At 36.7% G+C, this 25,129-nt stretch overlaps 1 protein-coding gene across 1 annotated transcript in view; it reads right to left on the reverse strand.

Moving 5' to 3' along the window:
* Positions 1 to 25,129, reverse strand: part of LOC113113339 (putative methyltransferase NSUN7) — a 40,632-nt gene that overhangs the window by 10,180 nt on the left and 5,323 nt on the right. The window contains exons 3-9 of the mRNA XM_026279453.1: positions 20,331 to 20,389; positions 18,300 to 18,436; positions 17,077 to 17,229; positions 8,955 to 9,138; positions 8,604 to 8,862; positions 6,965 to 7,108; positions 6,784 to 6,885 (exon numbers count right to left, since the gene is read on the reverse strand). Of these exons, the coding sequence (XP_026135238.1) occupies positions 6,784 to 6,885; positions 6,965 to 7,108; positions 8,604 to 8,862; positions 8,955 to 9,138; positions 17,077 to 17,229; positions 18,300 to 18,436; positions 20,331 to 20,389 (1,038 nt within the window). The remainder of the gene's footprint in view (positions 1 to 6,783; positions 6,886 to 6,964; positions 7,109 to 8,603; positions 8,863 to 8,954; positions 9,139 to 17,076; positions 17,230 to 18,299; positions 18,437 to 20,330; positions 20,390 to 25,129) is intronic.

The following is a 25,129-nucleotide window of genomic DNA, read 5'->3' on the forward strand; positions in this document are numbered from 1 at the left end:
CTCTCTCAAGTGATTTCCCATCTAATGACAAAATGCCACAATTGTCAAGTAGCTGTGCTTGAGCTTTTGAGAAGACCATAAACTTTGTTTTCTGTATATTTAAAACTAATTTTAGAATCAATAATGTGTATTGCAATGCCTGAAATGCAGTGGAAGCCTCGGTTTAAACCACTGTATCATCAGCGTATAAATGTAATTTGGCTTGAACATCTCTATCCAAATCATTTATAAAAATTGAAAACAGAATGGGTCCTAAGATTGATCCTTGAGGGACACCTTTAGTTATCTCAAGAAAATCAGATTTATAACCTTCAGCATAAACACACTGAATACAATCTACCAAATAATTCTGAAACCATGCAACAGCCTTCTCACTCACCAACTGAACATAGTTTGGTCAATAACAATCCATGATCAACCGAATCAAATGCATTAGAAACAAATAATGCAGCAGAATGTTGCTTCTTATCTAAGGCCCCAATAATATTATTTGTCACTAATGTAGCAGCAGTGATAGTGCTATGGCCACTTCTGAACCCTGACTGAAAATTATTTAAAATATTTTTGTCAGTCAAATACTGTTTTAACTGTACATTCACAAATGATTTCAAGATCTTTGAGAAAACAGAAAGTTTTGATATCGGCCGGTAATTATTGAATTCTGATGGGTCTCCACCTTTATGTAAATGGAGAACACAGGCTGTTTTCCAACTTTTAGGAATGGAGTTCGAAAGAAAACTCAAATAAAAATATGCGCTTTAGACTCAGCAAAAATATCAGCTGCCACTTTAAACAGAAAGGGATCCAGATTATCTGTACCTGCTGACTATTTGTGATCAATGTCTCTGAGGGCTTTATGAACTTCTGAAACTGAAATCTGTTTAAAATTAAACAATTACCGATTTACATTTTCAGATGCTGACAGGGGCGATTCTAGGATTTTTTCAACTGGGGGGCACAAGAGGGGCCACGATTAATAAAGAGGGGCCAATCTTGTGTTGTTTGAACTGTATATCCAAATCATTTCAAGAGTTCAGTAACCTTTAAAATCAGTAATAAACAGTGATACCCTATTATATTTTAATAGCAGTTATTCACTGCTCTAAATAAAAAAAAAATCAAATACAATTTGTATTAACTTTTCACTTTACAAAAGTGAAAGAAAAACTGTAATAAATAAAATAATCCAATGTACGAATAGTGTACAACTCACAAATAATAATAATAATAGAATTTATTTATAATAGCCTTATATAATATATATATAATAGCCTTATGTATATACATGCAGAATAACATTAATAATTCATAGAAATAAATACACAATTAATTAATTAATTTAACTAATATAAATTTAATATAATTTCATTATATGTTTTTGTTTATTATCCACATCCCATTCAATTTGCATAGCAGCAGTTGCAGTAAATTTGCATTGATGAATAAACAAAATCAACTCATGTCAAGGCTAATTAATCTTGAGCATATTGATTTAAAAATATCATATATCCATACTTTGTTAGAAAGCTACTTGTTCAAAAAGGTAGCTTTAATTTAACATGTAAAATATGTGGATCCTATAAAACAGTTTAGAATAGCTTAATTAGTCCAGTGTTATTTTAGTATTAGTTATTTATTTTGCTATTTAATCATGCATTAAATAATTATGTATGATTTTTTTTGAGAATGTTTCTGGGTGTCATCAAATGACGTTTTGTCAATAACTTCTGTGAAGGGAGGGAGAGAGAGAGAGCTTTCCAGGGTGCAGACAGCAATCGCGGAGCACCATGGTGATTTAGAACGGCAACTAAATTTATTAGGAATCTACAGACGCAAATAGACTAAAGGTGTAGAAAAATAAAGACCTATATGTGTATTTTTGACTTTTTTTTCACCACAAGTCTGAAAGAAGACATGTTACTGAAGACAAACAGCCCCAAATCTCAAAATTGACCAGTAAAAAAAACGATGTTTTTGCATGTGTCTCACCCATATAGACTTTAAAAAAAAAGTCTCAAGTGTGGAGCGTTAGATAAACATTACACAATTTGTTTCGTCACCTCACTTGAGTGAAAAAAGTCGCTAATCGACTGCATGATTCAATAATGACTTTATTAGAATTGCTATTATAGTTTTTTTTAAACCATTGCTTTAAATTGCGTTGTTGCCTATATCGGTGCGTTCGGCCGAAAAAAAAAAAGTAAATTGTGACGCAGTAAACCCCTTTTACATTCAGCATCAGAGGAGCATAGTAAATATAATGATTAGCATCTTGGTCTTCTCTAGGAGATAACATCGTCATCGAACCTGGTCTGTCTTACACCGAAAGACGTTAACGTTAGTACCAAACACTTCTTGCACTGCAACGACTCGCTAATCGAAAAACATAAGCTATATAAAATAGGTGCTTTTTTCTTTGGGAAACAGCAGCTCGCTATTCTTGGTCCTCGTTGAGAAGCATCGCGACGCAATCATGAGTTATTTACTAAACTGAAAGATTATAATTTGAATTTGTGAGTGACAGACAAGTAGAAGGGTGGGGGCACACTGGGGGGCCAATCAGTTTTCAGGAGGGGCCAGTGCCCCAATGGCCCCTCCCCTGGCTACGCCACTGGATGCTGACATGGCTGGATAGTCCAATCAGCAGAAGAGACTGAAAATTTGGCTTGTGCCCACATTTTATTTCTCAAACAGATTAGCTCTGATAGACTGTCTGAAAACCAATGATTGTCCTTACCACTGATTCTAAACTTTTTGATTGATACATATTTATTTACAATGGAAATACAATTTGAATGAAGCATCCGAAAACAAAGACCATGACTTATATCTACTCTTCCTCTCCCTGCAATTTGGTAATATAAAGATTCCTCCTTTGAACTCCCACCTCTTCTGTGGGTTTTATTGTTCTGGGTCTGAATTTGGGCTCCTGGGGTCCCAAAAAAGAAATATTTTCAATCTCCAAGGTGAACGTTATGACAACACACTCTTAGAATAAAGGGTTCATTGGGGTTCTATATAGAACCATAGGGTTCTTTACTCAACTCCAAACAACCTTTTATGCTAAAAAGGTTCTATAATGACAAGAAAGAACCCTTTTGGCACAAAGGTTCTTTAGGCTATTATTCATTCATATATTACATTATTCTGCAACATTTTGTATTTGTAATTAAATTATTTTTTTGTAGTAACTTAATATCACATTTTAATCATGCTGATTTTTGGAGAAAAACTGAAATGGCACTCTTTGTGTGATATTGATTAACTACATAAATGATATAAATATACGGTATACATTTTCTAACCCCCATATCTTCAATTTTGTGATCATTCACATGAATTCACGTTTGAATTAATATACCGAATAATACAGTGAAAGAACGCACTCAAAATGCACACGTGCACTAGTATGACTTCATCATGTAACTTTACATTAGCCTAGATGCGTGCACTTTTTAGGCACGATTTGGTTAGTTTTTGAATATACTTGATACTGTTAAAAGGCACATCATTACAACAAAAAGTACGAGTTTACATATCACACCTAAACACGCTTGGAAAACATAATTAGAACTAGCTACTAAATTAGTTAAAAATGCCTATCCATATACAGCTATGATGATTCAAATGATTTGAACTCCCGAACTGTCTCAAATGATTCGCGATCCCCAAATTGACTCAAATGATTCGCGATCCTGCTCCGAACTCCCGAACTGATTCAAATGATTTGCTATCCCCAAACTTACTAAAATGATTCGCGATCCCGCTCCGAACTCCCGAACTGATTCAAATGATTCGCGATCCCCAAACTGACTCAAATGATTCGCGAACCCGCTTTGAACTCCCGAACTGATTCAAATGATTTGCGATCCCAAAATTGACTCAAATGATTTGCAATCCCTCTCCGAACTCCCTAACTGATTCAAATGATTTGCGATCCCCAAACTGACTCAAATGATTCGCGATCCCGCACCGAACTCCCGAACTGATTCAAATGATTCGCGATCCCCAAACTGACTCAAACGATTCGCGATCCCGCTCCGAACTCCCGAACTGATTCAAATGATTTGCGATTCCCAAACTGACTCTAATGGATCCCGCTCCAAACTCCCAAACTGACACAAATGGATCCCGCTCCGAACTCCCGAACTGATTCAAACGATTTGCGATCCCCAAACAGACACAAATGATTCGCGATCCCGCTCCGAACTCCCGAACTGATTCAAATGATTCGCGATCCCCAAACAGACTCAAATGATTCGTGAACCCGCTTTGAACTCCCGAACTGACTCAAATGATTCGTGAACCCGCTACGAACTCCCAAACTGATTCAAATGATTCGCGATCCCGCTCCCAGCAAACACACGACGTTGTTAGGACGTAGTGGTAAAGTTCAATTTTTTGGGAATCTCGGCTAACTTCCCAGAAACGTCGTGGGTACATCCTCAAAAGACGTCGCTAGTTAGTCCCATTGGGGACCTTGTAGTGACATGGCCAGCTGATCTTATAACTTTTAATATTATTGCACTATATGTATTATTATTATTAGGATACCATTTGAACAGCCTACTATTTGGGAAATACACTTATAATTCATCAAGCAAGTTAAAATATTGCATGAATTATATATTTAAATATATATATATATATATATATATATATATATATATATATATATATATATATATTTGCCATCAGTTTAAGAACAAAACAAATAAACTATTTACTTAGCAAATGGTGATAATGTTTGTTAATGAAAGAGAGTAAGGGACAAAGAACATTTAAACCTTAAACTAGCAGCGCACGTCACTTTCTGAGTGAAGTGCGCGTGCCCGTCATTTTGTAACGGTCAACTTTCAGTGGAGAAGATAAGCGATATAAATCTACTTTTATTAATAGATTTGAACTGATATAACGTTATATCCCATTGAAGAGGAGTAGTGTTTTGTATTTTTGTAGGTTTTCTTATTCAGTTTAATAAATAAATGCTCTGTTTGGTTAATTAGCTCAAACACAGTCTCAGAGGTGGTCTAAGGTAACGTCAACTTTTAATGTTAATCTAATATAATCTTACCTGTTTTAAATTATTTGAAATTTAACACGATAAACTATACAGTATTCACTTTCTAATTATTAATTTTTTTTACCAGTAACGTTAATTAGTTTGTTTGAATGTCTGCTGCTCGCTCTTGATGATGCTCATGCTAGCCTTGCTGTGAACTTGAATATAAACCGCTGTATGAAGTTTAACGTTAATTAGACCGAGGCTGCCAAAATCATGTTCAGTGTATGTGGGATTAATAATTTCCCCCTTTCTCCCTCAAGTGGCAGGCTTGTAAATTCTGTCATCTGCTCATTATTGGCGTTAATGGTGTTTTTCACATTCATGCTTTTTAATGCTAGTTTAATTCTCAAACTGATCTGATACTTTCCTTTCACAAAAAAGTAAACAAATGGTTCACTTTTTTTAGGGACTGACTGCCACCAGTTGAGTCAATGATTCAGTGAGTTCCTTATAAGAAAATATATTCATTTGTTACCACCTAGTAATTTCAATGTGCTATTTATTGCTTTAAAATGAACACATATTTATCATCAAGGAAGAGACAGTCTGGGCAGCAGCAACAAGACGACTATTAAAAGTAGAGATGGGTTTGGACTGGTACTAATTTGGTTCCTGACTTGTTCCTGACTGAAAACATTTACATAAGCCCCGCCCTGCAGCTGATTCTAAGGCCAGTGATAAAGCCTACTGATAAAGGACACCGTCAACAGTATTGACGGAAAAATAAGACTATGTTTGACAGGTGCAATATGCCAGTGAAGGTTTTCAAAAAGGCATCACGGGAGTGTGAACATCACTAAAACTAGGAAAAAACAATTGTAATTCAAATGCAGCTCCCGTTGGCATTTAACAGACCTTTGATTGGATTTGTTTGGATTATCGATTCTACTTAGTTTTAAAAAAAAAAACGCACTTGGGTTCTTCAGCTTGACATTCAGTGGACCGTTTGTTTCAGTTCTAGAAATGTAAATGTCGTATGGTCTTTAATCTAGAATGACATTTAAATGTCATTCAATTTTTTTTTCTAGAAAGAGATTTATATATTGTTTGGTTTTGTTTGATTAACAGATTTCAATGTTGGACATTTCGTTTTGAGTAAGAGATCTAAATGTCATTCGGTTTTGTTAAAGAAAATTATTCGTTTTATTCTAGAGAGGTTCAAATTTTGTTCAGTTCTTGCCTAATTAAGAGATTTAAATGCCTCAGGTTGTGTTTGATTAACAGATTTCATTGTTGGTCAGTTTCGATTGTTTAATCAAAGAGATCTAAATGTTGGTTGTGTTCTAGAAACAGTTTTATATGTCATTCAACTTAGTTCTAGAATAAGATTTCAATGTTGGTTGGTTTTGTTTGATAAAGATATTTACAAATAAATAAAGCATTATTGAAAATAAGATGGATGTCACAGGCGAAAAGACCTCATTAAGTGAATTAAGTGATTTATATAATGGATGTATCGTATTGTAAGCGAATTAGTATGTTAGTCAAAAAATGACTTTATTTTTTGAGATATTAAGGTAGAATAGTTATTTAGTGTAATATTTTGTAGCTCATCCAGATTTACGATTCAAGATCATCATTTAATTGTGTCTGAACTCATTAGGTAAGATAGAGTGAAACACACACACACACACACACACACACACACACACACACACACACACACACACACACACACACACACACACACACACACACACACACACACACACACTCACACTGGACGGCGCGCTGCAGGACTTTCCTCTGCTGGCACACGAGCATCTGGATTTTCTCTGGAGAAACTGAACCCTGGGACAGATCCAGCATGAGCCGCGGGTCTGAAACGGGTCCAGAACAATCACATGTGACTGATGCTCAGAGAGAGTGTTCAGTGTGTGTGTGTGTGTGTGTGTGCACCTCTGTTCTCCTGCATTATGTAATCGACAGGGTTGCTGATAGCGGACAGGGAACACGCTGGCATCAGAAACACCACACTGATCTTCTGCAGACGCACGTCAGAGACGTCCAGAGACTCCAGAGAATCTGGAAGCAGCTTCACATCTGAAAAACACACGTTACTTTATCTTCCAATAAAATCAACCTCTCTGACCTCTATTTTCTAACCAAGGACTAACCAGCATCCCACCATCACCACAATCATGTACTTCACGTTTTTCATATAAAGAATATTTATCTATCTTTCCTACTGTACACTATAAACAGTATAAATAATTTTTATAAGCTAAATTAGCATTGAACTTTTATGTGCTTAAATTTTCATATATATATATATATATATATATATATATATATATATATATATATATTAGAAGTTACATTGATTTCAAGCAACCAAATTGTTCTTTTTATCTTTTTATGGTTTTGATTTTAGTTTCAGATTTAGTTAACTATAATACCCTGACATAGATATACTGTTATGATGTAGATGAAATCAAAATATATCAGTAATCACAATTAAAAATTAAAAACATTTTTGTTATAAAGACATAATTGTCTTGTCGTCTTAGAGAACATCCCCGAAGGGAGTCATTTCTCCTGATTCAGACCCCAAGAGACGTGAATTAGCATTTTTACCACAGAAATATACCAAGGTCACACACATGTTTGAGTCAAACCTTCACCAGTGTCTCTCTTTCACGGTCCTGGAGGAGCTCATTTGTGCATTTACATTCATGCATTCAGCAAAAACGTTTATGGAAAGCAACTTAAACAGCAGTCCATACATACATTTTAATCAGTTCCTGCCTTCCCTGGGAACCAAAGCCCTGCACCTGCTTCTGCTTACATTACAGCAAAACAGGAACGCACAGCATTTACATTATATTAACATTTATTCATTTAGCAGATATCCCCAGCAACAACAAAAAAAATTTAATCATAAGAGCCATATCATATAATAAGAGATATATCAGTTGGATGAAACTTGTGTGGAAACTCAAATAATCTCAATGTTTCCTCTCCTGTTATTAAGAGCATAACAGTGAATTGTTTACCTTCAAAAGATTATAAAAGGAAATATGTATCTATCTTTTATACTGCAAATTATAATGTTGTGTATTTATATTAATATATAATACCTCGCTCTTTCTATATAATGAATTTTCATTAATTTTGAATATTTACCCATCATTCCTACTGCACATTTTGCGGTGATGTCTAAATCCACTTTTTGTATGTTTATGTTGTATGTTTTGTTTTTTATATATATATATATATTTTTTTTTTACAAACACACAACAATAGTGTTGTGATGTTTAAATTCACTTTTAGGGAAAAAAAATGCAGCAATTACCATTTAAAGCTTTTCTTTTTGTATATGTTTATATTATAAATGATTTATTATCTATTTATCAGTATAATACTAATTTAATATTAAAACGAATTATAAATACTTATATATAATAGTATAATATAATACTGAATGTTTTATAAATGCTCTTTTTGTACGGGAAATTATGATTAAGCTCTGAATTATCTTTCATATATAGATATGTAAACACACGCAGCTGTATGTGCTGTATATGTCAGCTCTTACTCTTGCAGCTCAGTTTGGTGAGTGTGTTCTGCAGTTCCTCTGTGTGTGTCTGCGCTCCGTCTCCCAAACACACAATCACTGCGCTCCGACCGCGAGCATCTGACTGAGACGTGTGTGTTTCAGTCTGTGTGTGTGCAGACGCAGCCACAGCAGACACGTGTGCGACCGTCTGCGCAGAGAAACAACCGCTCATCAGGACGTCTCCACCGCCGGCCAGCAGGGGCCACAGAGCCCAGGGGCCAACACAGCACGACTTATCCTACACACACACACAACACACACTGTCACAGAGAGCACAACCCATCACACACGCACACACACACACACACACACACACACACACACACACACCTGTATGATGAGTCTGCCGTCACTCAGTAATCTGCTGTTGCTCAGATCGTTCTTCACACTGCTGTGAAACACAAGCAGATCGCGGCAGTGCAGGTCCTTACAGAAGGTCTGTCCTTCCAGCTGCCCGACAGATTTAACGCAGGAAAAACCTGATGTGTGTAACACATCGCTGACCTCCTCCAAACTACACACACACAGACACACACACATATGTTGAAATTAAGTGTCAAATGTAAGACAAGAGCAACGAGATGGAGAGGAGAAATCAGTGTGTGTGTGTGTGTGTGTGTGTGTGTGTGCGAGTGGCTGTAAATTTTGAGTTGTCGACAGATCCAATCACTAGCACTGGAGATCTCTCACACACACACACACACAGTGTGAAATAAGGCTGGTCAGCCCAGAATGGAGGTTAAACAGGGAAAAAACAGAATAATGCCACATCTGAACCATAAATCACAAGCACACAAACACATTCTCATCTTTCTGCATCATAAACAATAAATGATTTCAGTGGAAAATCATACAGCAATACAAGGAACAGAGATGAACACAGCAGCGTGTGTTTCTGGGCATCCCCACAAATCACTTCCTCTTGTGTCCCAGAACAAACATATGCACCTTTTTAAATCAGGATACATTTACTGAAGATATTAAGTCTTGTTTTCTACAATAACGCAGAATATAATATTTAATATATGTACATTATATTAATTATTATTATGCAAATACAATTTAAAATTATAATACAAAATACGTAATATGTACATGTATCATCATATACAGTACAATAAATATACATATATTATGTATTATTATATATGATATATTTGTGCGAGACAATGATAATTTTTTTAAAATTTCAATTAAATTCATGATTTTTCTGCGATTAATCACATTATGCGTAAAAACATTTAATTATTTATGGTGAAAAATAACACAATAAAAGTAATGCATTAAATAAAGAATTCAAAAGTAATGTATTGCGCACTTTTATTTTAAAAGAACTGCTATATGAAAAAAGTGCAATATTATATATATATATATATATATATATATAATAAACTTAGAAAACAAGGCTTAAGTAAAATGAATGCATCTTAATTTAAGCATTTTTAGACATATACTTGAAAACAAGACCAAAATACTGTGTTAGTGTAGGAAGATGAGCTGTGATAGTAAGTGTTTGTGTAGGAAGATGAGCTGTGATAGTAAGTGTAGGTGTAAGAATATGAACTGTGATAGTAAGTGTTAGTCTAGGAAGATGAGCTGTGATAGTAAGTGTTTGTGTAGGAAGATGAGCTGTGATAGTAAGAGTTAGTCTAGGAAGATGAGCTGTGATAGTAAGTGTAGGTGTAGAAAGATGAGCTGTGATAGTAAGTGTTAGTGAGGGAAGATGAGCTGTGATAGTAAGTGTTAGTGTGGGAAGATGAGCTGTGATAGTAAGTGTTAGTGTGGGAAGATGAGCTGTGATAGTAAGTGTTAGTCTAGGAAGATGAGCTGTGATAGTAAGTGTTAGTGTGGGAAGATGAGCTGTGATAGTAAGTGTTAGTGTGGGAAGATGAGCTGTGATAGTAAGTGTTAGTCTAGGAAGATGAGCTGTGATAGTAAGTGTTAGTGTAGGAAGATGAGCTGTGATAGTAAGTGTTATTGTAGGAAGATGAGCTGTGATAGTAAGTGTTAGTGTAGGAAGATGAGCTGTGATAGTAAGTGTTAGTGTAGGAAGATGAGCTGTGATATTAAGTGTTTGTGTAGGAAGATGAGCTGTGATAGTAAGTGTTTGTGTAGAAAGATGAGCTGTGATAGTAAGTATTAGTCTAGGCAGATGAGCTGTGATAGTAAGTGTTTGTGTAGGAAGATGAGCTCTGATAGTAAGTGTTTGTGTAGGAAGATGAGCTGTGATAGTAAGTGTTTGTGTAGGAAGATGAGCTCTGATGGTAAGTGTTTGTGTAGGAAGATGAGCTGTGATAGTAAGTGTTAGTCTAGGCAGATGAGCTGTGATAGTAAGTGTTAGTGTAGGAAGATGAGCTGTGATAGTAAGTGTTAGTGTAGGAAGATAAGCTGTGGAAGTAAGTGTTTGTGTAGGAAGATGAGCTGTGATAGTAAGTGTTAGTGTAGAAAGACGAGCTGTGATAGTAAGTGTTAGTGTAGGAAGATAAGCTGTGGAAGTAAGTGTTTGTGTAGGAAGATGAGCTATGAAAGTAAGTGTTAGTCTAGGAAGATAAGCTGTGATAGTAAGTGTTAGTGTAGGAAGATGAGCTGTGGTAGTAAGTGTTTGTGTAGGAAGATGAGCTGTGATAGTAAGTGTTAGTCTAGGAAGATGAGCTGTGATAGTAAGAGTTAGTCTAGGAAGATGAGCTGTGATAGTAAGTGTAGGTGTAGAAAGATGAGCTGTGATAGTAAGTGTTAGTGTAGGAAGATGAGCTGTGATAGTAAGTGTAGGTGTAGAAAGATGAGCTGTGATAGTAAGTGTTAGTGTAGGAAGATGAGCTGTGATAGTGAGTGTAGGTGTAGGAAGATGAGCTGTGATAGTAAGTGTTAGTGTAAGAAGATGAGCTGTGATAGTAAGTGTTAGTGTAGGAAGATGAGCTGTGATAGTAAGTGTAGGTGTAGAAAGATGAGCTGTGATAGTAAGTGTTAGTGTAGGAAGATGAGCTGTGATAGTAAGTGTAGGTGTAGAAAGATGAGATGTGATAGTAAGTGTTAGTGTAGGAAGATGAGCTGTGATAGTGAGTGTAGGTGTAGGAAGATGAGCTGTGATAGTAAGTGTAGGTGTAGGAAGATGAGCTGTGATAGTAAGTGTTAGTGTAGGAAGATGAGCTGTGATAGTAAGTGTTAGTGTAGGAAGATAAGCTGTGGAAGTAAGTGTTTGTGTAGGAAGATGAGCTATGATAGTAAGTGTTAGTCTAGGAAGATGAGCTGTGATAGTAAGTGTTAGTCTAGGAAGATAAGCTGTGATAGTAAGTGTTAGTGTAGGAAGATGAGCTGTGGTAGTAAGTGTTTGTGTAGGAAGATGAGCTGTGGTAGTAGGTGTTTGTGTAGGAAGATGAGCTGTGATAGTAAGTGTTAGTCTAGGAAGATGAGCTGTGATAGTAAGAGTTAGTCTAGGAAGATGAGCTATGACATTAAGTGTTAGTGTAGGAAGATGAGCTGTGATAGTAAGTGTTAGTGTAGGAAGATGAGCTGTGATAGTAAGTGTTAGTCTAGGAAGATAAGCTGTGATAGTAAGAGTTAGTCTAGGAAGATGAGCTGTGATAGTAAGTGTAGGTGTAGAAAGATGAGCTGTGATAGTAAGTGTTAGTGTAGGAAGATGAGCTGTGATAGTGAGTGTAGGTGTAGGAAGATGAGCTGTGGTAGTAAGTGTTAGTGTAGGAAGATGAGCTGTGATAGTAAGTGTAGGTGTAGAAAGATGAGCTGTGATAGTAAGTGTTAGTGTAGGAAGATGAGCTGTGATAGTGAGTGTAGGTGTAGGAAGATGAGCTGTGATAGTAAGTGTAGGTGTAGGAAGATGAGCTGTGATAGTAAGTGTTAGTGTAGGAAGATGAGCTGTGATAGAAAGTGTTAGTGTAGGAAGATGAGCTGTGATAGTAAGTGTTCGTGTAGGAAGATGAGCTGTGATAGTAAGTGTTTAGTCTAGGAAGATGAGCTGTGATAGTAAGTGTTAGTCTAGGAAGATAAGCTGTGATAGTAAGAGTTAGTCTAGGAAGATGAGCAGTCATCGTAAGTGTTTGTGTAGGAAGATGAGCTGTGATAGTAAGTGTTAGTCTAGGAAGATGAGCTGTGATATTAAGTGTTAGTGTAGAAAGATGAACTGTGATAGTAAGTGTTTGTGTAGGAAGATGAGCTGTGATAGTAAGTGTTAGTGCAGGAAGATGAGCTGTGATAGTAAGTGTTAGTGTAGGAAGATGAGCTGTGATAGTGAGTGTAGGTGTAGAAAGATGAGCTGTGATAGTAAGTGTTAGTGTAGGAAGATGAGCTGTGATAGTAAGTGTAGGTGTAGAAAGATGAGATGTGATAGTAAGTGTTAGTGTAGGAAGATGAGCTGTGATAGTGAGTGTAGGTGTAGGAAGATGAGCTGTGATAGTAAGTGTAGGTGTAGGAAGATGAGCTGTGATAGTAAGTGTTAGTGTAGGAAGATGAGCTGTGATAGTAAGTGTTAGTGTAGGAAGATAAGCTGTGGAAGTAAGTGTTTGTGTAGGAAGATGAGCTATGATAGTAAGTGTTAGTCTAGGAAGATGAGCTGTGATAGTAAGTGTTAGTCTAGGAAGATAAGCTGTGATAGTAAGTGTTAGTGTAGGAAGATGAGCTGTGGTAGTAAGTGTTTGTGTAGGAAGATGAGCTGTGGTAGTAGGTGTTTGTGTAGGAAGATGAGCTGTGATAGTAAGTGTTAGTCTAGGAAGATGAGCTGTGATAGTAAGAGTTAGTCTAGGAAGATGAGCTATGACATTAAGTGTTAGTGTAGGAAGATGAGCTGTGATAGTAAGTGTTAGTGTAGGAAGATGAGCTGTGATAGTAAGTGTTAGTCTAGGAAGATAAGCTGTGATAGTAAGAGTTAGTCTAGGAAGATGAGCTGTGATAGTAAGTGTAGGTGTAGAAAGATGAGCTGTGATAGTAAGTGTTAGTGTAGGAAGATGAGCTGTGATAGTGAGTGTAGGTGTAGGAAGATGAGCTGTGGTAGTAAGTGTTAGTGTAGGAAGATGAGCTGTGATAGTAAGTGTAGGTGTAGAAAGATGAGCTGTGATAGTAAGTGTTAGTGTAGGAAGATGAGCTGTGATAGTGAGTGTAGGTGTAGGAAGATGAGCTGTGATAGTAAGTGTAGGTGTAGGAAGATGAGCTGTGATAGTAAGTGTTAGTGTAGGAAGATGAGCTGTGATAGAAAGTGTTAGTGTAGGAAGATGAGCTGTGATAGTAAGTGTTCGTGTAGGAAGATGAGCTGTGATAGTAAGTGTTAGTCTAGGAAGATGAGCTGTGATAGTAAGTGTTAGTCTAGGAAGATAAGCTGTGATAGTAAGAGTTAGTCTAGGAAGATGAGCAGTCATCGTAAGTGTTTGTGTAGGAAGATGAGCTGTGATAGTAAGTGTTAGTCTAGGAAGATGAGCTGTGATATTAAGTGTTAGTGTAGAAAGATGAACTGTGATAGTAAGTGTTTGTGTAGGAAGATGAGCTGTGATAGTAAGTGTTAGTGTAGGAAGATGAGCTGTGATAGTGAGTGTAGGTGTAGGAAGATGAGCTGTGATAGTAAGTGTAGGTGTAGGAAGATGAGCTGTGATAGTAAGTGTTAGTGTAGGAAGATGAGCTGTGATAGTAAGTGTTAGTGTAGGAAGATAAGCTGTGGAAGTAAGTGTTTGTGTAGGAAGATGAGCTATGATAGTAAGTGTTAGTCTAGGAAGATGAGCTGTGATAGTAAGTGTTAGTCTAGGAAGATAAGCTGTGATAGTAAGTGTTAGTGTAGGAAGATGAGCTGTGGTAGTAAGTGTTTGTGTAGGAAGATGAGCTGTGGTAGTAGGTGTTTGTGTAGGAAGATGAGCTGTGATAGTAAGTGTTAGTCTAGGAAGATGAGCTGTGATAGTAAGAGTTAGTCTAGGAAGATGAGCTATGACATTAAGTGTTAGTGTAGGAAGATGAGCTGTGATAGTATGTGTTAGTGTAGGAAGATGAGCTTGTGATAGTAAAGTGTTTAGTCTAGGAAGATAAGCTGTGATAGTAAGAGTTAGTCTAGGAAGATGAGCTGTGATAGTAAGTGTAGGTGTAGAAAGATGAGCTGTGATAGTAAGTGTTAGTGTAGGAAGATGAGCTGTGATAGTAAGTGTAGGTGTAGAAAGATGAGCTGTGATAGTAAGTGTTAGTGTAGGAAGATGAGCTGTGATAGTGAGTGTAGGTGTAGGAAGATGAGCTGTGGTAGTAAGTGTTAGTGTAGGAAGATGAGCTGTGATAGTAAGTGTAGGTGTAGAAAGATGAGCTGTGATAGTAAGTGTTAGTGTAGGAAGATGAGCTGTGATAGTGAGTGTAGGTGTAGGAAGATGAGCTGTGATAGTAAGTGTAGTTGTAGGAAGATGAGCTGTGATAGTAAGTGTTAGTGTAGGAAGATGAGCTGTGATAGAAAGTGTTAGTGTAGGAAGATGAGCTGTGATAGTAAGTGTTCGTGTAGGAAGATGAGCTGTGATAGTAAGTGTTAGTCTACGAAGATGAGCTGTGATAGTAAGTGTTAGTCTAGGAAGATAAGCTGTGATAGTAAGAGTTAGTCTAGGAAGATGAGCAGTCATCGTAAGTGTTTGTGTAGGAAGATGAGCTGTGATAGTAAGTGTTAGTCTAGGAAGATGAGCTGTGATAGTAAGTGTTAGTGTAGAAAGATGAACTGTGATAGTAAGTGTTTGTGTAGGAAGATGAGCTGTGATAGTAAGTGTTAGTTGTAGGAAGATGAGCTGTGATAGTAAATGTTAGTCTAGGAAGATGAGCTGTGATAGTAAGTGTTAGTCTAGGAAGATGAGCTCTGATAGTAAGTGTTAGTGTAGGAAGATGAACTGTGATAGTAATTGTTTGTGTAGGAAGATGAGCTGTGATAGTAAGCGTTTGTCTAGGAAGATGAGCTGTGATAGTGAGTGTAGGTGTAGGAAGATGAGCTGTGATAGTAAGTGTTAGTGAAGGAAGATGAACTGTGATAGTAAGTGTTAGTGTAGGAAGATGAGCTGTGATAGTAAGTGTTAGTGTAGGAAGATGAGCTGTGATAGTAAGTGTAGGTGTAGAAAGATGAGCTGTGATAGTAAAGCCCCTTTCACACTGCCATTCCGGCAAATACAGGGGTAAAGTGTTCCTGTAATTTTTCCCTGGTCGCTAGATTTGGCACTTTCACACTGCCAGTGATGACCCGGTATATGTGCGTGCTTTCACACACAACCCTTGAAGATCCCGTAACGACACGTGACATCAGCGCGTGACGTGTAATGTACGAGTCGACAACGCTTGGCACGTTATACTTTAACTGAAGCAAGCAAACAATCTCGACGTCAGCGCGGAAAGTGAGGAACTAACTGATCTCTGCTTCATTACAGTTTGCACATATGTTTTCGTCGCGAATGTTGATCTTCCTTCAAACAGCCGGTAAAAGAGTTGCGTACGGAATTAGATCTGGCTTTTGTTCACACAGCGCTCGTTCTGGATCGATTACCGCAATGTTACTAGGTCCCCGACCCGGGTTCAATTCGGAAATCATTTCCGGGACGTGGTTGCTTTCACACAGAAGGCGACCAGGCAATGTTACGGGAATATTGCGGGTCCGACGTGCAGTGTGAAAGGGGCTTAAGTGTTTGCGTGGGAAGATGAGCTGTGATAGTAAGTGTTAGTGTAGGAAGATGAGCTGTGATAGTAAGTGTTAGTGTAGGAAGATGAGCTGTGATAGTAAGTGTTAGTCTAGGAATATGAGCTGTGATAGTAAGTGTTAGTCTAGGAATATGAGCTGTGATAGTGTAGGAAGATGAGCTGTGATAGTAAGTGTTAGTGTAGGAAGATGAGCTGTGATAGTAAGTGTTAGTGTAGGAAGATGAGCTGTGATAGTAAGTGTTAGTGTAGGAAGATGAGCTGTGATAGTAAGTGTAGGTGTAGAAAGATGAGATGTGATAGTAAGTGTTAGTCTAGGAATATGAGCTGTGATAGTGTAGGAAGATGAGCTGTGATAGTAAGTGTTAGTGTAGGAAGATGAGCTGTGATAGTAAGTGTTAGTGTAGGAAGATGAGCTGTGATAGTAAGTGTTAGTCTAGGAAGATGAGCTGTGATAGTAAGTGTAGGTGTAGAAAGATGAGCTGTGATAGTAAGTGTTAGTTAAGGAAGATGAGCTGTGATAGTAAGTGTTAGTATAGGAAGATGAGCTGTGATAGTAAGTGTTAGTATAGGAAGATGAGCTGTGATAGTAAGTGTTAGTATAGGAAGATGAGCTGTGATAGTAAGTGTTAGTCTAGGAAGATGAGCTGTGATAGTAAGTGTTAGTATAGGAAGATGAACTGTGATAGTAAGTGTTTGTGTAGGAAGATGAGCTGTGATAGTAAGTGTTAGTGTAGGAAGATGAGCTGTGATAGTAAGTGTTAGTGTAGGAAGATGAGCTGTGATAGTAAGTGTAGGTGTTAGTTGTGACCTGCTGCGGAGCGAGTTGATCCAGCCGTACAGCGGCAGCAGCGTGGCTCTCTCCTCTCTGTGTCTGATCTGCTCTGGAACCATGTTCTCCAGCGTCAGCAGCTCGTGTTTGATTCGACATCGAGCCAGAGACGCCACCAGCTTCGTCCTGAACCTGTCAAACACCGACAGCATGTGTGAGAGTTCACATCAACGCCAGACTCGTCAAACTGTGTTAAGCCACACACACTCATAATCTCATTACACTTCATCTTTCATTCAGTTATCATCTCATACATAAATATGCTTAATTTGCATTTGCATTCATTTTTGACTCCGTTTTCAATTTTCATAAAGCACTTTTTGTAAACACAACACACAATTCTCTATTAGCACACATAAATCTAACATTAATTAATATTATGGCAAGTTCGTTGTTAAGATGAGTTTGTGATATTTAGAACGCAGTACTTTATTTTGCAAGAGATGATTTTTTGTGTAAAGTAAAAAAAAGTGTATCATTTAAAAAAATGTGTGAAAGCATCTGAAAAAAAAAACTAAAGCTGTAATTATAACAAAGCTGTCGGTTTATAAAACTTTTCTTTTTAAATCAACAAAAACTGGTAGTATTGATTAATCAAATTAAGCATGATTAATTTTTTTATATTTTTTCTTCAGTATATTTATAAACTACTGCAAAAAAAAGAAAATACAAAAAACAAATCTAAAATATTTTATTTTGTATTGTCTCGTTTTTCAATAAAATATCTAAATATTTTTAAATGCAGAATAACTTCAAATTTATAGTCTTGTTTTTTGAAAAATGTATTAAAATCAAGTGAACTAAAATCTGCCAGTGGGGTCAGAAAAAACAACAACTTGCTTTTCCTTTAAATTAAGTTTATTTTTCTGACCTCATTGGTGGATTTTTCAAATTATTATTTTTATTTTATTATTTATTACACTTAAGTCAAAAATTAAACAACAGTTATTTGGGAGGGAGCGGGATTAATAACAATATTTCAATAATAAAATATTAGTTTAGTATTTTTATAGTATTATGTATTATTTTTTATTATTTATAATATGATTCATTATATATATATATATATATATATATATATATATATATATATAATATATATATATATATATATATATATATATATATTATTGTTCATCTCACTGGAAGTCTATACATTCACAAACACAGTATGATTGAAGAACAATGTAATTCTGACCCACCTGAGAAGACACGCCTCCACTTCCTGCACGGCCTTCACTTCCTCCTCCTCCTGATTGGCCGCTGGTGGACGTGGGAGGAACTTCCTGTCCATTAAGTCATTGAGCATGACAGTCACCAGACTCATGCTGTGGAGCGGCTGCAGACAGAGACAGACAGAGACAGAGCGGCTCTTCTTTATAATACAACATATACAACCTGCTCATAAAGATTACTGGTTAAACTGATAATACATGACTAAACAAACTGGTCACTTCTGAATCTATCAAAGTTTTCAAAATGAAGGTTTAAAAAGGCATTTGTTTATTTTAAAAAATATAACATAATTTGACTGGTTGTTTACAACTTCTTGTCATCAATCGTTTTGTGCTATTTTAATATAATTGAGATAACATTATAGTATTTGACAATATTTTGAATTAGTTTTTAGTTTTATATTTTCCACTTAATGTTGAAGTGTTAGTATGTGTGTCTCAGAGGTCAGCTCTGGGTTCAGAAGTGTCTCGTACGAACTGTTCCTGACAGTTTCCTCTGCTTGTGTCTCTTCTGAAGTGTAATCACGAGCAGCAGCTGGAGGTTCACTCTGCTCTCAGTGAAGGTCAGACTCACACCCTGAGATTCCTCTGCTGTCTCTGAGTAACTGTGTCTCTGACGGGTTCAGCGCTACTGACCTAACAACTGAGACCCGTGAGAGAGCAGGACACACACACACACACACACACACACACACACACGCACACACACTGAGAGGGAACTCAGGCTCTATCTGATCAATACACGCAGGAAGCACACACTCTCAGTTTTCATCTCAGATCTAAATAATATCTCAGTTGTTTCTTTGAGACAGCACTGAGATAAAATGGGAGCAAAATAAGATATTTTTCTAGATGCATCTCACAATGGCCCAAACTGTGACCAGATACTACAGTTAAACTTGTAATTGTAAACAAACAAACAAACAAAAATATATATATTTTAAAGGTTGTTAAAAATAATAATAAATAAAATAAATTAAAATGAACACTGGCTGTTTACAGTCTTTCTGGTGTCAGTGTGAGTGTGTTTTGTTTTCTGTGTTATCTCAGTGTCACCCAGATACTTTCAAAATTACAGTTTTATTTTGAATTAGTTTTTTTATTTTATTAGATTAAGTCATTTTGTTATGGTTTTGTAGTTTGTATTTTAGTTTTTGGGGTTTTAATGCTAACAAATAAAACCTTATAGTAAAGTGTAACAGATTTCAATATGAACTTATGATCAGAGCCACATTTATTTTGATCTCTAACTAGTGACTGATTTGACTTTCTTTAGATTTCTATTTTTCATAAAGAATATTAGAATAAATATCTGAGACACTTATATTGTATATGTTTGCTAATAAATTCCACATATAATAAAAGAAACAGCAAGTAACACATTGAATTAAGCTTGATTTCTTGAAGTAGAAAGCCTGAATTAGTCTTTTCTTGCAATACGTTCTCTTTTAATCTTTGTTTCATTCACAACTCATGAGATCTGAAAGAGCAACTTCTGAGCATTCGATATGTGTGTGTGTGTGTGTGTGTGTGTGTGAAGGGACTCTGGTGTTGTCAGTGTGTGCTAATCTGCTGATTAACATTAGCATCAGCTTGTTAGAGGACACTCTGTGTGTGTGTTCGTGTGTGTGTGTGTGTGTGTGTGTTTGTGGTTCATTGTGTTCAGAGTTTATGATCTCTCTTAAGATCCAGAGTAACGACCTGCCAAAGCAGCAGCGGACAAACGATTCATCCTTTACAGCGGCTGTATTTCAGCCTCCAGTGTGTGTATGTGTGTGTGTGTGTGTGTGTGTGTCCACGCACAAGGGTGTGAATGTGTGTAAAATAAATGTGCAGCTGAGCGTTTGTGAGTGTCTTTGCACCATGGCCAACAGCAGTCCCATTTACCACCTGCAGTGCATTCTGGGAGTTTTTAGTCATGTATGGACTTTCTGTTTCATTAGGAAGACACACACACACACACACACACACACACACACAGTCCCGCCCTCCACTCACCATTGGCTGTGAGAGACAGAAGCAGCTGTCAATCAAGACATCCTCCAGAAGCTCCTGATCTACAGAAACAAGATAAAAAGAGTTGAAATGAGTCCAGATCGAACACACAGAGCACGAGCAGCTGAAACACTGCTTGTGTTCGGCAAATACTGACAAATATCATCAATTCTGTCCTGTTTCCCAGCGTTCTCCTCCAAACACTGTGTGCCATGTGCTTTGATGTAAGATAGGGCCAGCAAACTCTGTGTCCCTCTGTCCCACACACATAAGCTCATTTTAAATATGATGAAACATTACAATATCTATATTCTATAATATCTATATATCAAGCCTTCTGAAGCCGTACTATATATTTGTGTGAGGAAAATACACAAATTTAGATCGAAATCATCTGTTTATTTGATGAAAAATAACTTTTTTGATGCCACCAATCACTAAGATTCATTCTGCCGAAGAAAAACACTCCTTTAGACATAAATCATCTTCCATATATTCCCACATTCACTGAACCTCTGAACTGAATCAATCTGATGAATTCATAATTCAGATAAACTTATATTTGTGTACGTTAAAAAGATCAAAGGCAGAGGACGCACAAATTCCTTTTATAACTCATTTTCCCAGAGTGAGTAAAACAGATAGAGATCCTAATTCATTTTGATTTCATTTCTCTGGAGAATAGCGCTTGAATTGCATGTCATAAAGCATGCATCTGTCTCCCCGGGAGCTTTCCTTCACGCTTGCACGAGAGTCAGAGGGAATCAGTCACGTGGGATCTGTGTGTCTGCTGATCTCGAGATGGTACAGGACTCTAGAATCGTGAGAGTGAAGATAAGGCTCTTATCCTGATTGACAGCTGTGACCTCCGTCTCCGCCCATCAGCCGTTTCCATGACAACCGCAAACATCCCATTCATCCGGCCTGACAGGGGACCGTCACTGTGTGTGGCCGAGAAGTATCAACAAATATGATTCACTGAGAAGAATCTCTCTCACACACATAGAGAGTGTTCCTCGGACGTGATTCATGAGCCAATCATTAACCTCCTGATCTGGGACTCATTAAGCCATTAATTGTGTTCAAACATTTAAAATCTACAACACAGACTGAAGGCAGGAGAGATAATGTCCTCCAGTGGAGCGCATCAGCTGTTAATAAAGCAGTCAGCACTGCGTATGGGCGTGGCCTCAGTGCAGCTCTTATCCAATCAGAGAAGAGAGGCGGTAGTAAAATCTAATATTAAAATAAATAATAAGTAAATATTGAATAAAATACAAATAAATACATAATTACATTTTAAAAAAGCAAATAAATGAGTTATAAAAAAGATAAATTATTACAAAATATGTTAAAGTAAATAATCAAATATTTGGTTAAAATTAATAAGTACAAATAATAGTAAATAAATAATATATGATTTTACAAATAAATAGATAAAAATAATAAAGCATGAGATTAAAATGAATGAATAGACATTTGATATAACAAAAATAAATACATAACCAGATTAAATAAATAAGCAAATAAAGGAATAAATAAACAAACAAACAGATAAATAATTACAAATGAGATCAAAATAAATAATACAAAATTTGATTAAATTACATAACTAAACATTAGAGTACTGCAAAAAAAGGACTAAAACAAAATAAACAATAATAATAAACAATAATAAAGATGTTTATTTTTTAAGGGTCTGTGTTATTAAAGTGCCCCTATTATGGCTTTCCGACCTTTCATGCAGTGTGTCATGTAGCTGTACGTGAACATAAACTCTCTGCAACGTTATGAAGTCAACAGTGCACAATAAATAAAGTTATTGTCTGTCAAAAAAAAAAAAAAAAAGAGTCAGCTCACAATTGCATAAACCTGTTGTCAGGAATCTGAATCTTATTCTGTTACGGCTCTACATCACAGAGTAACACATTTGCATAATGTCTGCACACGCTCTGCTGGATGCAGTCAACTCATCCAATGATCAAGCAATCGGCACTGCATGTGGGTGTGGCCACCGCACAGCTATTGTCCAATTAGAGGAGAGCAGGGGCGGGACTAAGTAAGAGGCTGGAAAAGCACAAGAGGCTGATACAAACTCCAGCGATGGTCATCACATAGATCACATTTACAGCAGCTCCCCAGCCAAGCTCTCGGTGGAGAAACGCCTGTCAGAGTAAATCTGCAGCTTCTCTAATGGTCTGGACCCCAGCAGAATGAAAATCATGTTTATCGCACCGCTGAGGAGAAACGCTGATCTGTTCAGGGCCGTTTACTGAGATCACGCTGTGTTTTGCTTAGTAGTTCATGCTGAAGGTTGTTGGTTTAAAGGAGCAGCTATAATCGCTCTGGGTGAACTGAGGAGGTAAAGTGGACAGAAGAGACGGATTAAACACCAGCTGTGTACGGATATGTGTCTCCATCGTTCACTTGTGATCCGATCAACCAAAACACATCTCAATACCAAGTCTAAACAGGGCCTAAAACAACTAAATATATAATCAAACATGATATTAAATAAATAAATTACAAACACATTAATAACTAAACATTTGAATAAAACAAAGTAAATGATTAGATTCAAATAAGTAAATAAATGAGTGAATAAAATAGATAATAATAAAAATAATTAAAAATAAAAGTAAATAAATACAACACATGTAAAAAAACATCATAATGTATTCTAACAGAAACAAAACCCTTTTCCAAAATAACATTTTAGGGATGTGGCATTTAGAAGATTAAACCCCCGTGTTATCATCACTCTGGGTGGAGTCGTGAAGCAGAATTAATGATGTCATACATCTGGGCGGAGTCATGTGACACGGAGAGAGTCCGGTGATGGACGACAGCAGAGAAACGAACAGAAAATGAAAGGAAAAAGAGAAATATGAGTGTGTGACAGATGAACACAAAGCACACAGCTCCATTTCTCTACTTTATCTCTTAGATGTGTGAAACACACACAAACACACTCATCTATCTGTCAGGAGAGAAGGAACCCAGTGTGAGAACGACTCATTTTGGCCCAGAGCTTTAATCAGGTCATTTGCATGAGTTTCATGCTCTGGATCTCCCGCAGGCTGATATTTACCACGGTATTTCTGGCAGGGGAACTGTTCTGCTGCTCAAGGACAAAATCACAATGAACCCTGTATATTTTCTGCTCAGCTAAAAAGCCTTTATCTCCTCCAGTGAACTGCAACAATCCCACGAACCCTAAGGCAATCCAGCTCCAATCTCCTCCAGACGTGTCTCTGCACTCACAAACCTGATGAAAACTGATGAAGCCGCTCCACACCTGTAAGTGCAGAGTGAGCATGATCACGCCGTCTGTAAGGTCACCGGACCAATAAAGTCTCTGCCCTTTACAACCGAAGCCTGCTTCATTTGCATTTCATGGATTTGAGACAGGGACAGAATCAAACCACGTCTACAGACCAAACTCCAGAAAACACACTCAGACTTGTTTCTTACATTAGTTGAAAACTGTCTTTTCAGTCTTGCTTCTATTTAACCATCTACAACCGCATTTTCACTGTGAATACAGATCAGTTTAACCCTTTACAACCGCATTTTCACTGTGAATACAGATCAGTTTAACCCTTTACAACTGCATTTTCACTGCAAATACAGATCAAATTAACCCTCTACTACCGCATTTTCACTGCAAATAAAGATCAGTTTAACCCTTTACTACTTTATTTTCACTGGGAATACAGATCAGTTTAACCCTTTACAACTGCATTTTCTACTGTGAATACAGATCAGTTTAACCCTTTACAACTGCATTTTCTACTGTGAATACAGATCAGTTTAACCCTTTACAACTGCATTTTTTACTGTGAATACAGATCAGTTTAACCCTTTACAACTGCATTTTCTACTGTGAATACAGATCAGTTTAACCCTTTACAACTGCATTTTCACTGTGAATACAGATCAGTTTAACCCTTTACAACTGCATTTTCACTGTGAATACAGATCAGTTTAACCCTTTACAACTGCATTTTTTACTGTGAATACAGATCAGTTTAACCCTTTACAACTGCATTTTCTACTGTGAATACAGATCAGTTTAACCCTTTACAACTGCATTTTCACTGGGAATACAGATCAGTTTAACCCTTTACAACTGCATTTTCACTGTGAATACAGATCAGTTTAACCCTTTACAACTGCATTTTCACTACAAATACAGATCAAATTAACCCTCTACTACCGCATTTTCACTGCAAATAAAGATCAGTTTAACCCTTTACTACTTTATTTTCACTGTGAATACAGATCAGTTTAACCCTTTACAACTGCATTTTCTACTGTGAATACAGATCAGTTTAACCCTTTACAACTGCATTTTCACTGTGAATACAGATCAGTTTAACCCTTTACAACTGCATTTTCACTGCAAATGAAGATCAGTTTAACCCTTTACTAACTGCAAATACAGATCTATTTAACCCTTTATAACCACATTTTCACTGCAAATACATATCTATTTAACCCTTTATAACTACATTTTCACTGCAAATACAAATGAATTTCAACATTAACATCTATATTTATACTAAGTAAATTTAACCATTTATAAGTTCACTGCAAATACAAATCTAATCAACGTTTTACAACCACATTTTCATTGCAAAGACAAGTGTATTTAATCATCTACAACAATTTTTGTATTAATAATTTGCTTACAATATTTGTCTTTTCACTCTTGCATCTGTTCAACTGTCTGCATGTATTTTCACAGCAAAAACAGAAATAAGACTAGTTTTAAAAATCACTGGGAGAGCAAATGCAAA

The sequence above is a fragment of the Carassius auratus genome, chromosome 14 (genome assembly GCF_003368295.1).
Source record: "Carassius auratus strain Wakin chromosome 14, ASM336829v1, whole genome shotgun sequence".
Classification (NCBI taxonomy): domain Eukaryota; kingdom Metazoa; phylum Chordata; class Actinopteri; order Cypriniformes; family Cyprinidae; genus Carassius; species Carassius auratus.